Source organism: Sycon ciliatum, chromosome 7, assembly GCF_964019385.1.
Source record: "Sycon ciliatum chromosome 7, ocSycCili1.1, whole genome shotgun sequence".
In the NCBI taxonomy this organism is placed as follows: Eukaryota; Metazoa; Porifera; class Calcarea; order Leucosolenida; family Sycettidae; genus Sycon; species Sycon ciliatum.
Window position 1 is genome coordinate 19,816,093 of NC_088649.1, and position 15,171 is coordinate 19,831,263.

Genomic DNA, 15,171 nt, shown 5'->3' on the forward strand with positions numbered 1-15,171 from the left:
GAAAGATGAAACATTTTCAGTTGTCGTGCAACCAGCGCAGACTCCGGATCGGAATGTCGACGACCTGGCTTTCTTCACCTCTCTCCACTCCTGTCAGAGGTCTCCGTTGTGGCCTAGGGGAATCGTAGGGACCTCGTCGAAGCCGTTGTAGAATGCTGGGAGGATTCTCCTGCGTAGAAAATGCGAAGCGTGTGGATGTGCTTGAGTGACTCGTTTCACGGCATAATGGAGGTCGCGGATTGGAACGACTGAATAATCGACAGTCGACACCGATTCGTACACAGCTCTGGAAATGAAGAGTACGCTAGCCAAAGTCCCGCGTCGGATCATCATTGCAGCTGAAAAGAATCTGAACGAAATGTGAGCGAAAGCAGCGACTGTTGGTGATGCGGAGTCAGCGAAGAGTACGCTAGCCAAAGTCCCGCGTCGGATCATCATTGCAGCTGAAAAGAATCTGAACGAAATTCGAGCGTAAGCAGCGACTGTTGTCGATGCGGAGTCAACGTCGTCAGGTGACAATGACAGGAACGACGAAAACTCTGAATAAACTCAATCTCATTCGTCTGAGTTGCTTTTTTCTTTGTATATAGCTTGTAAACAGGTTAGACAATGCCACAAGTGTTATTCCAAGTCAAACGGAACAATTCCAGAGCAGTGCGCAGCCTTCAAAAAAAGTCACGAAGTTTTTGTATACGGAGGAAGTACAGTCAAATTCGCTAATAACGACTGTGGATATAACGGAAATTCGCAAATAACCACAGAACTTCCATGCCCAGAGCAAAGTCCCATTTAACTGCAATACATACAACGAGACTTCGTGTATAAGGACACTTTTCCTATGCCCCGCCGAGTATCGTTATACGCAAAGTTGACTGTATCTACAACTTGGCAGTCATGTTGCTGATGTAACGAGGTCAGCCAGAGAGCGCATGTGGTTAAGATGCAATTGCTTTATTCAGGTTCTATGTGTAAAGTATCTCTCCAAAACTACACACGCGGAAATGATACAACCAAGTCCTTTTCTGCGGCTACTCGGAGTTTTGTGTTAAAACACAAATCAGACAGCATTGGACAAAGACAACCTTAGACAACTGTCTATTCTCTGTGTCAACACCCCCATTCCCCCCCCCCCATTTCTTGATGCCAGGTTGCAACGCCCACGCCGAGACCTCTGGTCGATCCAGTTCCTCCTTGTACATCGGCACGTCGTCCCTACATCCCCTGTGTCTTGTCTTGTTTTGTGTCTTGTTTTGTGTCTTGTTTCTTGTTTGTCTTGATGTGTGTCAGTGGGTCACTGCTCTTAGTAATAAATAATATAGAGGAGGAAAAAAGCTACATCTGACTCCTGACCATGGTGTGGTGGCGTCCTACGGAATCGGAAGGTGATTCTTGACCCGTCGTGTACACGGATTCGTAACATTTAATTGTGTGTGTTTTAGGTGTGTACTAGTAATATTATGGATGAATACAGCAGCATTGAGCAGGGCCTAAGAGCTTATAGTGATGGACATGCGACAATGTTTGTGTGTGAATGTGTATTTTGGCTAATGTTACGTGTATGTGTGTGTATGTGTGTACATGTGCACGCATGTGTGCATCTGTGTGTGTGTACAAGTGTGCATCTGTGTCGTGCGTGTTTGTGTGGCGTGCGCGGCGGGTGTTATATTTCTACTATTAAATTTCCACTCCATAAGATATCCTGAACTGCCGGATGATAAACTCTACCGATTCGGAGAACTGTACGGATATTGGCATGGATGTCAAGTACCACTGCACCGCTCGAGGTCCAGACCTGTCCCTGGCCTTGCTCAGTCCCATCTGCGGGGGCAGCTTCAGTGTTCAGGAGGCGACCGGCGGTCAGGATCTTTTCTTCACGTTCCGCAAACTGAGCTGGGCGGATAACGGGAGAACGCATTGCATTTTCGCCCGCACCGCACACGAACAGCAGCAGCATTGCCTCAAACTGTCCGTCTGCCGTCCAAGTAAGCACTCTTAAGGGCTGCAACGGTTAGGGATTTGGTCGGGTAACGAGTTCGGTTACTTCTATGCGGATAGCATGGGTACCTTGTAAGGTATTTTTTGAAAGTTTGTACAGTGAGTGTGCACTTGGGCTACAGAGAAGGTGTACGGTGCGCACGTAGCCGTGCTTTTTACATACGGATACTCCGTACTCCAACCACCCAATCGGGTTATCAGAAGCATGCTGCTACCCAAATGCGAGCTCTCGTTATGCTATGCACTTCTACCCTACTAACTGCTGACACTCATACAGGCTACATAATTAATTGCTAGTCCGCTTTGATCTCAGGGTTCCCTGTGAAAATGCGTCGACGTCTGACTCCGTTGGGACTTCCCTAGTAGAGCGAGAATAACATAAAATTTAATACAGTCAGACCTCGTTAGTACGAACACTGATAAGGCGAACTTTCCATTAGTACGAACTAAGGCCAATCCTATGGTTGGCCAGGCATCAATTCAAGTCAAAATTATTCGTTTACGACGAACTTCTGTACAGCGAACTTTCGCGAAGACGAACCATTTTCAAGTGTGATTTGAACAAAGTCAGTGTGGTCATGTACATGTAGTACGAACTTTCGGTCCACGAGCGTGCGCGTGCGCTAGATGCCTTTTTTCTTTTTTTTTTTCAATAGTCGAGGTCATACGAACTATTGTACGTACAGTTTTCAAGCGTGTTTTGAACAAAATAATCAGTGCGTTGTACGAACTTTCGACACAGTCGTGATTCATTGCACTTTGTCATTGTACTTACCTGTTTCTGGCTTATGCTAAGAATAACATGCTTCCCATGTACCACAGCATGCACCTTCACGTAAATACAATCCATCTGATATGCATATCGATTTTTTGTCAGATCTGGATAAGAAGAACTCCCGATAAGACAAACAAATGTGTTCAGTCCCTTGAAGTTCGTCCTAACGAGGTTTGACTGTTGTAGCAACAATCTAGACCACATTGGGCGCTTTCGATTACATGCATTTCGGTCAATTCTAGAATTAGTTATTGTTGATGCACAGTTCGATTACACGAAAAGTGACACATTCCGTCGTTAGAATTGATTTAATCCAATTCCGTCGAATCCGTCAATTCTGAAGAGAGGGCGGAATTTCTCTAATTCTGGCGCCAGAATTGCAAAGTTGGTGTGTTACCGGTCCAGTCATGACTCAAGCACGCGAAGAGCCTCCCTGGCGGGCGTGTGCGCGATGCTGGATCCACGTGTGCGCGAGGGTGTACGTCATCTCTTTTTACGATTCATCAATTATTAATTTGTTTGTGACATGACATGAATAAAATGCGTTGTGAATTCCAGTCGTTCGTTTACAAGGCCGGAATCCGCTCATTCTGGTCATTCCAGAATTTAAAAAAAAACCAGTTCCAGAATTGTGTAAACGTGTCATCGAAAGCGCCCATTGATATGCAGGCGGTTAACATACGTACAATATGGACCGATACAGGTCTACCCCCGTTAATACAACATCGGTTACACTGCAGACCTCGGTACTATAGTCTGTTTCAAAAAGATTTACAATCAGGTTTGGGTCTTAAAAAGTATGAAGATAAGGGAAATTTGGACAACAAAGTACATAGAATGGCTTGCTAGGACACGGCAAATAATTGTTCTGTGAAGGTTTCGGGGGGGGGACCAGCCGTTAAGGAGTTAGAATTTCGGCCAGGTTTCCGGCCTTTTCCCATGGTTTACAATTCGCCCAGGAAACCGGTATCGAAATTTTATCAAAACCCACGATTTATCCTTTCCTTTTTGGCCTTGTGGTTATGAATGCTGTCTAGTCTGCTGACCATGAAGTTGTGAGTTCAAATCCCAACCTATCCTCAAGTCAAACTTTTTTTTCATTGTTTTGGTGATCAAGCTGGTACAAGACCAAGAAGATGGCTGCACCAAACGACTTGTTGTTCGAGGTCGCGCTTCCTGCCGAACTGACTGACACTTGACTGGCTCACGCCATGTGAACACACCCACAACACTGCAATGGTGTGAGTGAATATGGAAGTCATCGCGCTGTAGCTTTTTGAAATTTATTTATTTTAGTATTTCAAGATCGCCAATTTATTTGAATTTAGCAGTCAACGCCGTCTTCTATCAGCGTTCACAAGCGTCTGCTTTTCTCAAAATGTCGTCGAAGTCACACGGATAGCTTTGCCAAGTCATGGCCTTCGGAATGAGTCCGTGTCGATGTCGTTTTCGTCACACGGTGAGTAAATTGCATCGCAGCTCACAGAAACTATTTTGGTCACAAAACGGATTGGGACACATGCCGCTCGTCAACATTTACAACACTTTCGTTTCGACATGTCCTCTCTGACTCCATTATCGATACGAGGAAGACCTCGTTTGTTGTAAACCAGACGTACATGTACATGACTGTATCAACGTGAGTGAGTTGTCATTTTTCCTGCTTTCGCGCGGAATATTTCTTTGAGTTCACAGTGAGTTTTTCCAGGCAGCGCTCGAGTGCTCATACGGTAAGACGCCAAACTCCGCGGGCGATCGCCAGGATTGCAAATCTTTTTGAAACGGACTGTAGACTCGGATGCTGAGCCAATATAATTATGATGAAGAAAGGAAAAGGCTGACTGTATAAGATCTGGTCACGTTGGTGGACAGTTTGTCATAACTGGTAACATTTTGTCCTTCTCCTTTCTTCATCAGTACTAGACACTCTGGCAGGCACAGTGGGTTGGTCAAAGACCGTGATTGAGATACGAGAGGTACCTGGTCCAAGTCCTGCCTGGGAGCGGTTTTTCCAGCCGTGCTACTACCCACAGTCAACTGGGAACTTGTGGCCAGGCACAAGGGGTACATGGATGCAGCTAATGGGGTCGTTCTTGGCACTTGTGCCAGTGGTTGTGAGACTTACCCACTCACCCCCACCGTTAGGCGCTGCATCTGCCGCTAGGGTTTACCGGGTGTTAGCGGCCGTCGTGAGTTCCCTTCGGGAACGGACACGATCATTTACTATTTTTTTTTACTAGACACTGATCCAAAATCCCGGCTGATGCCTGACACGCATAAATTCAAGTCCGGACAGTAGATAGCACACATCGTGAGACAAACATCTGAACCCCCGCAGGGGTTGTCTACTAACGAGGTAGACCTGTATAAAAGCACACTGGTGCTCACGCATCACAGCAGTATGCGTTGAATTCCTTAAAAGCCTATGACGTACAGATAGTGAAAAAGGAGAAGGACAAACTGTTACGAGTTATGACTAACTGTCCACCAACGTAACCAGATCTTATACAGTCAGCGAGTGCGACGAAATGGCACAAGACAGACAAGGAGTACTGAAACATTCGGCGACCTGACACCTGTCATAACTCGTAGCATTTTTGACCTCCTTTTTCACCATAATTTAATTTCTCACCATCCGAGTTGCATATACAGATAGGTAAAGAGAAAAGGACCTATAAGTACCGTCCACCAAGGCAATGAGATAATATACAGTCAGCTAGTGTGAGATAGTCCCTTCTCCTCATTGGAACGAATTGGACTGTTAGTTATAACTGGTGAGTTATAGGTCCTTTTCTCTTTCCATGTTACTATTGCCTCTCAGCATGCATTTATTTATATACATGTACAGTAATGAGAAGCATCTTGGAGAATGTGACTGGTTGTCGGGTCGTGTGACGGCACGACTAGTGGATGAGCGGTGTGACTGTGCTCACAGGTTCCTGATTGGGTCACAGAGTCGCGGAGTGAAGCGGACTATGCGACCGGTCAAAACCATGTGACCTTGCAACCAGCCCTGAAGTCACGGAAGCCAGTAACCAGTACAGAAAAGAAGAAAAAAGTTATTCACAAGGGTGGCTCGAACCCACAAGGGGTGTATAGTCCTAGTTCTTCTACTGCAGACCTGTGCTGAAAGATGCGTGTCTCTCTCTCTCTCTCTCTGTCTCTCTCTATCTCTCTCTCTCTCTCTCTCTCTCTCTCTCTCTCTGTCTCATCTCAATCTCTCTCTCTCTCTCTCTCTCTCTCTCTCTCTCTCTCTCTCTCTCTCTCTCTCTCTCTCTCTCTCTCTCTCTCTCTCTCTCTCTCTCTCTCTCTCTCTCTCTCTCTCTCTCTCTCTCTCTCTCTCTCTCTCTCTCTCTCTCTCTTCTCTCTCTCTCTCTCTCTCTCTCTCTCTCTCTCTCTCTCTCTCTCTCTCTCTCTCTCTCTCTCTCTCTCTCTCTCTGTCTCATCTCTCTCTCTCGCTCTCTCTCACTCTCGCTCTCTCGCTCTCTCTCTCTCTCTCTCTCTCTCTCTCTCTCTCATCTCTCTCTCTCTCTCTCTCTCTCTCTCTCTCTCTCTGTCTCCCTCTCTCTCTCTGTCTCATCTCTCGCTCTCTCTCACTCTCGCTCTCTCTCTCTCTCTCTCTCTCTCTCTCTCTCTCTCTCATCTCTCTCGCTCTCTCTCTCTCTCTCTCTCATCTCTCGCTCTCGCTCTCTCTCTCTCTCTCTCTCTCTCTCTCTCTCTCTCTCTCTCTCTCTCTCTCTCTCTCTCTCTCTCTCTCTCTCACTCTCTCTCTATCTCTCTCTCTCACTCTCCATATTCTCATCAACAGACCTTGATGAGTGTTTCCTTGGAATACATAGCTGTGCTGCCTGAAGCAAACTGCTCCAACACCCAGGAATTACTTCACGTGTATGTGTGGCCCTGGATTCACCGGCACTGGCATGGTCTGTCAGGGTAAGTGAGGCCGCCATCTTGCTGCCACGCCTACATTACCCAAGTATCTAGGGTAACCCGGGCAACGTTTGTGCTGGTTATAGTTTGCGATTTGCGGGCACAGTTTTCGATTTAATTTTGAGACTCCAAGACCAGTCTTCCGAAATCCAAACTGTAGTGAGTTTCACAATCTGTTCATTACGGTGGCCAATATACTATCATAGTGTTCTGCATGAAGTTGTACTTTTCCAAACCGGTTATCTACAGCAGATAATACTGCTAACATTGGGAGGCTAGAACAGATAAGGCACTGCATGTAGTATTTGTGGTCCGAGTTCAAGTAGTATTTCCCACCTCATTTCGACCCAGAAGGTACCATTGCTGGCGTACAGTTCGATGACCAGCAGGTAATACCACTGGGTGGGGAAAGGGTAGAACCGATACGGCACTGCATGTGGTATTTCTCATCTCATTTCGAATAAATCTAGAATCTGGCGCTCAGATGGAAACACAGTGCCCATGCTTGTGATACTGATCGTCAGCATGCTCAATTCTTCCAGCCGTCTGAGCACCCAAATATTTCTATACATATACAGTAATGAGAAGCATCCTGGAGAAAGTGACTGGTTGTCGGGTAGTATGATGGCACGACTAGTTGAAGAACGGTGCGACTATGCTCGCAGGTTCCTGATTGGGCCACAGGGTCACGGAGTGAAGCGGACTCTGTGACCAGTCAAGACCATGTGACCTTCCAACCAGCCCTGATTTCATAGGACCCAAAAACCAGTTAAGAAAAGAAGAAAAAAAGTTCTTTACAAGGGTGGCTCGAACCTACGAGGGGTGTATAGTCATAATACTTCTACTGCAGACCTGTGCTGAAAGATGCGTGTCTCTCTCTCTCTCTCTCTCTCTCTCTCTCTCTCTCTCTCTCTCTCTCTCCCCATTCTTGTCTACAGACCTTGATGAGTGTTCTCTTGGTATACATAGCTGTGCTGCTGAAGCTAACTGCTCCAACACCCAGGGTTCCTTCATGTGTATGTGTAACCCTGGATTCACCGGCACTGGCATGGCCTGTCAGGGTAAGTGGCGCCGCCCTCTTGTTGCCATGACTACATTACACAAGTATCTACGGTAACCCGGGCAAGGTTTGTGCTGGTTTTAGTTTGGGATTTGCGGGCACAGTTTTTGATTTCGAGCTACCTCAATATACTGCAAAACCAGTCTTCCGAAATCCAAACTGTAGGGAGTTTCATAATCTGTTCATTGCGGTGGCCAATATACCATCATAGGGCGCGTTCGAATTGTCTTCATCAACGGTTCAAACAAATTTTATAAAGAGATTAGTTTAAGTGTCCCATTAGAATGGTTTCTATCATTATAGAGTTTTTCAGTGGAATTGATGATGACGTCCGATCAGATCGACCATCTCCACGTATTACGTGATGTAGCTAGTCCAAACTCTTCGAAACTAATCCAAATCTGTCATCGGATGAGGTTGTGGAGTTTCGAGGAGTTTCGAGGCGCTTCGTTTTTCTGAGGAGGCCAAAAAGGCAACCTCTTCAGAAAAATGAAACTCCCCGAAAAGTCAAAGAGTGACAATTCGAACGCGCCCATAGTGTACCTCATGTAGTTGTACTTTTCCAAACCGGTTATCTGCAGCAGATAATACTGCTAGCATCGGGCGCATGCCCCGTATGGGTTCCTGGGTGCCCAGAACCCCCCCCCCCCTTTCGCTCAAAATGCAGAATTTTGCTTCATTGTTTGGAAATTTTCCCGGGGAAGACCCCCGGAACCCGCCCTTGAAGGGCACCGGTGCACGCGCCTGAGCGTTGGGAGTCTAGAACCGATAAAGCACTGCATGTAGTATTTATGGTCCGAGTTCATGTGGTACTTCCTACCTTGTTTCGATCCAGAAGGTACCATTGCTGGCACTCAGGTCGAAGAACACCAGGTAATACCACTGAGAGGGAAAAGGGTAGAACCGATATGGCACTGCATGTGTTATTTCTCATCTAATTTCGAATAAATCTAGAATGTGGCGCTCAGAGGGAAGAACAGTGCCCATGCTTGTGATACTGATCGTCAAAATGATCAGTTCTTCCAGCCGTCTGAGCACCCAAATCTAAACCCCATCCAACCCCAAAGATATTGTCAAATCAGGATCAATAAAACATGACATAGGTTTTGTGAAGGTCAGATGAAATCAGTGCCCTACATCTTGGGTGACCCTTGGTCAATGGAAATTAGCATCGACTTCTCTAATGGAATTTCCATACAGATGTGAGCTTCAAAGTCAACACTGAGATTTTATTACGCCTGAAGAAGTGATTTCTCGGTCTCTACCCTGATGGGACCTTCAGTGGGGGCTGGATAATAGACCAGTTGACAAAATAAAGTAGGGGGGGGCGTAAGGGGGCAAGGTATGGTCTATAGGGGGCCCCATCGTGCATGAGATCGCGCGTGGACCGTGCACACTGCACAGTGCAGCGTGCAAGTACAGTGTGTACGTGGTGTACTGCACAGAGATTTCGTGTGCTTGTTGGTGCCGGTGGCCGTGGGTACGGTGTTTCTTGTTTTTGTTTTGAAATGATTTGGTTGTAGTTCAGTCGGTAGTTTTCCTTCGCCTCACGATGCCATCGCACGACCACTGCTCTGTGTTTGGCTGCTCAAATCGCCGATCAGATCAACGAGATCTGTCTTTTCATAAGTATCCCACAGATCCCGACCTAAGGGCGAGATGGGTGCAGGCATGTAAGCGCGAAGAGGGAGCGCATTTCAGATCTCATCCAGCACTGTTGTTTGCAGTGAACATTTCAGGGAAAAAGACTTCCATCCAGATCTACCCGGGCTGCCTGCATTAGCTTCTGGGAAGCCGCACCGTCGTTTGAAGCAGGAAAGCATCCCCAGTGTTTTCTCCTTTCGGCGACCACCAGCCGAGAGACCCTCTCCTGCGGATCGTCGAAGTGCTGCACTTGTTCGTCATTCTTTACTAGAGAGGCTCGAAGTCGAGCCAAAAGCCAAGAAGCCGCGGCAAGGAGAAAGTGACAGTGAGTTTGAGTATCGTGTCGGAGGCTGCCGAAACTGAAATCCAAAATCTAAGCACCAGTAACAGAGCAAACACATGAGAGCAGAGCCCACCATCTCCACCAGCAACACAGCCCTCACACACACACAGCAAAATCCAGCATAGCACTATCATTTTTGGCGTCATCTGTGAGCACAAGTCGCAAGCTGTACTTGGTAGACTTCTTCTGGGTTGCCCAGCACTTGGCTTCGATAAAAATCTCGGCCTCCACACAGCACACACTAACATCGTGAATGTATCCACCAAAATACAGCTCGTGTCCCCGATCTAGAGGCTTCCTGATGATGAGTACATGGCTCTCACTGGTGCGAACTTGCTTTCCAGTAAGCAGCAAATGCGACAAGATCGTGGATGCTGTTACACGAGGAAGTTTCGATCTGTCTTGGGTCCAGCCAGAGTCAGGAAATACTGGTGCTGGAGTGCGCGTGGCGACGGGAGCTGCATCACGGGTCGACCGCTTGCTCATTGGTGCTTCGGGATTGGATTTGTAGAATAACGCCCTGGATGAAGAACAAATGTCACGCGCAGTTCGTGAGTGAGTGTAGCTAAAAAAATCAGTCGACGAAGCCCCGTATGAACGTACCTCGTAAGTAGCTCCGCTATCCGTCCTGTCAACAAATCGCCCTGCTTTCGTAGATAATCTCTCAGCTGCTTTATAGTCCAAGAAGGCTGAGGAACCTCTTCTACCAGCTCTCCGACACTACTCGTACCGACTTTGCCGTCCTCACCCTCCATGACCGTGTAACTCGACTGTGCACCAGCTCTGTCTACTCGAAAAAAAAACCAGCAAGAAAGTGTGTACTTTGTCTCCTTGACCCAGCGCTGCTGCATGCGCGCTGCTGCAGCGCTGGGTCAACTGACGCCCTCTACGCGTACGGTTGCCCCCTTTCGCCCCCCTACTATTATTTGCGCAAATGGTCTATTATACCGACACTTCTTTGGGAGAGAACAACATTTCACCAGAGCGAGGGGTGTATAGTCATAATACTTCTATACCAGACCTGTGCAGCATGACGTGTGTGTGTCTCCCTCTCTCTCTATCTCTCTCTCTCTCTCTCTCTCTCTCTCTCTCTCACTCTCTCTCTCTCTCTCTCTCTCTCTCTCTCTCTCTCTTTCTCTTTCTCTCTTTCTCTTTCTCTATCTCTATCTCTCTCTCTTTCTCTATCACTCTCTTTCTCTTTCTCTATCTCTCTCTTTCTCTCTCTCTCTCTCTCTCTCATTCTCTCTCTTTCTCTCTCTCTCTTTCTCTCTCTCTCTCTCTCTCTCTCTCTCTTTCTCTTTCTCTCTTTCTCTTTCTCTATCTCTATCTCTCTCTCTTTCTCTATCACTCTCTTTCTCTTTCTCTATCTCTCTCTCTTTCTCTCTCTCTTTCTCTCAACCTTTCTCTCTCTCTCTCTCTCTCTCTCTCTCTCTCTCTCTCTCTCTCTCTCTCTCTCTCTCTCTCTCTCTCTCTCTCTCTCTCTCTCTCTCTCTCTCTCTCTCTCTCTCCCCATTCTTGTCTACAGACCTTGATGAGTGTTCTCTTGGTACACATAGCTGTGCTGCTGAAGCTAACTGCTCCAACACCCAGGGTTCCTTCATGTGTATGTGTAACCCTGGATTCACCGGCACTGGCATGGTCTGTCAGGGTAAGTGGCGCCACCATCTTGTTGCCATGACCACGTTACACAAGTATCTACGGTAACCTGGAACGTTTGTGCTGGTTTTAGTTTGCGATTTGCGGGCACAGTTTTTGATTTCCTATCGACCTACCTTAATACACTTCAAGACTGTTTTCCGAATTCCAAACTGTAGTGAGTTTCACAATTTGTTCATTACGGTGGCCAATATACTATTATAGTGTAGTTGTACTTTTCCAAACCGGTTATCTACAGCAGATAATACTGCTAACATTGGAAGGCTAGAACCGATAAAGCATTGCATGTAGTTTATCGTCCGAGTTCATGTAGTATTTCCTACCTCATTTTGATCCAGAAGGTACCATTGCTGGCGCTCAGGTCGAAGAACAGCAGGTAATACCACTGGGAGGGAGAAGTGTAGAATCAATATGGCACTGCATGTGGCCCAGAATCTGCGAAAACCAGGCTTAGGGTGAAAATCATTTTTTTGAGAAAAATGATGTTTTGTAAAATTTAAAAAGGTTGTGTCGCGTGGACGATTGAGTGCAGTGAAGTGGAACCAAAGAGAATCTCGCTTGTTTGAAGAAGTAGCAGTCATGGCAGGAAGGGTTTCAGCAGTCAGGGAAGACAAAGGGCTTCCGGTAGAGTATTCCCTGCTACTCCTCTAGTCACAACGAAGAGTATTTGAGCTGATCGAACGGATTCCATTTCCTACACTCAGGGATGGCGAAATTTCTGCGCTAGCTGCTGCTTGCGGAATATGGTGAAGAAATCGTCTCCAGTTAGAGTCGTGATGGCGAAAGCGAGGAGAACCTGGACGACATCGATCCAGCCAATCGAAGTACAGAGATACTAGCTGTTTCTGGGCGTCACGCAAAGGGAATGCGCGCAGCGGAGCTCATACGTTTGCAGCAAATTCACGAGGAAAATGGCTTGAAGCGCAGTGTGGAAAACGGTTTTGAATTGGAGTCCTTGGCGATGAAGTGCTACTGAATGCCAGGCGAATGAGCGAGCAGATCGAGAGGCTAGGCCCCCACTCGAGACTTTCCTCGCTGGACAGCTAGCTGCAAGGGATTGTACGGCGTGCTGATATTTCAGTTGCTGGTCAGCACCAAGCAGATACTGCAGCACGCCAGCACACTATGCGCTTACTATGAACAGTGGAACAGGTTGAAAGGCTGTGTTCTTGCTTGTTTCTGAACAGTTGTACTAGATTCACCTTTCAAAAGGTGCCATCTCAACTGGAGTCGGGTTTCCTTGTGGTGTGTAGCGCCAGAGCATGCCAGTACATGTATTCAGCCCCAGAATGTGCTGAGTGAGGAGCAAACAAAATTCATGCAGAACTGTGCATGGCCACTACAGACTGCAGCACCAAGGGCCACAACAAGCCTGCCCCCACATGCCTACCTTGTCATGTCACCTAAACAAAAATCATCCATGTCTCTTCCTTCAGTATGGTGGATCTCTCTTCATTTCTTTCCTGTGATAACAAGTTTGTGTTTTTTTGGATTTTTTAACACAATACCCTGGTGTGTTTTAGATGCTTTTAATACACTATGAGTCGACCCACACCTGTAATATTTTGTTTCCTGACCCCCTATGCCCAGTAGAAGCTGAAGAAAATGGGAAAAAGTCATTTTGTGAAATTTCACCCTAAGCCTGGTTTTCGCAGATTTCTGGGCCATGTGGTATTTCTCCTCTCATTTCGATAAATCGAGAATCTGGCGCTCAGATGGAAGAACAGTGCCCATGCTTGTGATAATGATCCTGAACATGCTCACTTCCTCCAGCCGTCTGAGCACCCAAATATTTCTATACAAATACAGTAATGAGAAGCATCCTGGGGAGTATGACTGGTTGTCGGGTTGGTATGACGGCACGACTAGTTGAAGAGCGGTGTGACTATGCTCACAGGTTCCTGAATGGGCCACAGAGTCACGTAGTGAAGCGGACTCTGTGACCAGTCAAAACTATGTGACCATCCAACCAACCCTGATTTCACAGAACCCAACAACCAGTACCGAAAAGAAGAAAAAAGGTTCTTCACAAGGGTGGCTCGAAACTAAGGGGGGTGTATAGTCATAATACTTTTACTGCAGACCTGTGCTGAAAGATGCGTCTCTCTCTCTCGCTCTCGCTCTCGCTCTCTCTCTCTCTCTCTCTCTCTCTCTCTCTCTCTCTCTCTCTCTCTCTCTCTCTCTCTCTCTCTCTCTCTCTCCCCATTCTTGTCTACAGACCTTGATGAGTGTTCTCTTGGTACACATAGCTGTGCTGCTGAAGCTAACTGCTCCAACACCCAGGGTTCCTTCATTTGTATGTGTAACCCTGGATTCACCGGCACTGGCATGGCCTGTCAGGGTAAGTGGCGCCGCCATCTTGTTGCCATGACTACATTACACAAGTGTCTACGGTAACCCGGGCAACGTTTGTGCTGGTTTTAGTTTGCGATTTGCGGGCACAGTTTTTGATTTCGCTACCTTAATATACTGCAAGACCAGTCTTCGAAATCCAAACTGTAGGGAGTTTCATAATCTGTTCATTGCGGTGGCCAATATGCCATCATAGGGCGCATTCGAATTGTCTTCATCAACGGTTCAAACAAATTTTATAAAGAGATTAGTTGAAGTGTCCCATCAGAACGGTTTCTATCATTTTAGAGTTTTTCAGCGGAATTGTCATGGCGATGATGACATCCGATCAGATCGACCATCTCCCTGTACTACGTGATATAGCTATTCCCAACTCTTCGAAACTAATCCACCTCTCCCATCTGATGAGGTTGTAGAGTTTCGAGGAGTTTCGAGGCGCTTCGTTTTTCTGAGGAGGCCAAAAAGGCCACGTCTTCAGATAAACGAAACTTCTCGAAAAGTCAAAGAGTGAAAATTCGAACGCGCCCATAGTGTACTGCATGTAGTTGTACTTTTCAAACCAGTTCTCTACAGCGCATAATTCTGCTAGAATTGGGAGGCTAGAACCGATAAGGCACTGCATGTACTTGTAGTATTGATGGTCCGAGTTCAAGTAGTATTTCCTACCTCATTTCGATCCAGAAGGTACCATTGCTGGCGCTCAGATCGAAGAACAGCAGGTAATACCACTGAGAGGGGAATGGGTAGAACCGATATGGCACTGCATGTGTCATTTCTCATCTCATGTCGAATAAATGTAGAATCTGACACTCAGATGGAAGAATAGTGCCTATGCTTGTGATACTGATCGTAAACATGCTCAGTTCTTCCAGCCGTCTGAGCACCCAAATCTAAACCCCATCCAACCCCAAGATATTGTCAAATCAGGATCAATAAAACATGACATAGGTTTTGTGAAGGTCAGACGAAATCAGTGGGCTGCATCTTGGGTGACCCTTGGTCAATGGAAATTAGCATCGACTTCTCTAATGGAATTTCCATACAGATGTGAGCTTCAAAGTCAACACTGAGATTTTATTACAGCTGAAGAAATGATTTCTCGGTCTCTACTCTGATGGTAACTTCAGTGGAGACTGGATAATTTTACCGGATTTCTTTGGGAGAGAACAACATTTCACCAGATCGAGGGGTGTATAGTCATAAAATACTTCTATTCCAGACCTACTTCCTCCGCGTCAACGCAATTGTCGAAGTTTGACTTTTGATATAAAACGGGGTATTTACTCACCAGCACTCGTACCAAAGGTAAGGAATCGGACATAGGTGATAGTCATCAGTATAGGGTGACGGCAAAGTTCTATTTTTTTGTTATTGGAAGCTGGAATATTTGAACTAGATGCAATTTCTTCGCTATGT

The 15,171-nt window shown here is 46.5% G+C and overlaps 1 protein-coding gene across 1 annotated transcript in view; it reads left to right on the plus strand.

Annotated features, from left to right (window-relative positions):
• LOC135821168 (uncharacterized) overlaps positions 1 to 15,171 on the plus strand; it is a 46,586-nt gene that overhangs the window by 8,373 nt on the left and 23,042 nt on the right. The window contains exons 4-6 of the mRNA XM_065334239.1: positions 1,695 to 1,982; positions 7,639 to 7,761; positions 11,273 to 11,395. Of these exons, the coding sequence (XP_065190311.1) occupies positions 1,695 to 1,982; positions 7,639 to 7,761; positions 11,273 to 11,395 (534 nt within the window). The remainder of the gene's footprint in view (positions 1 to 1,694; positions 1,983 to 7,638; positions 7,762 to 11,272; positions 11,396 to 15,171) is intronic.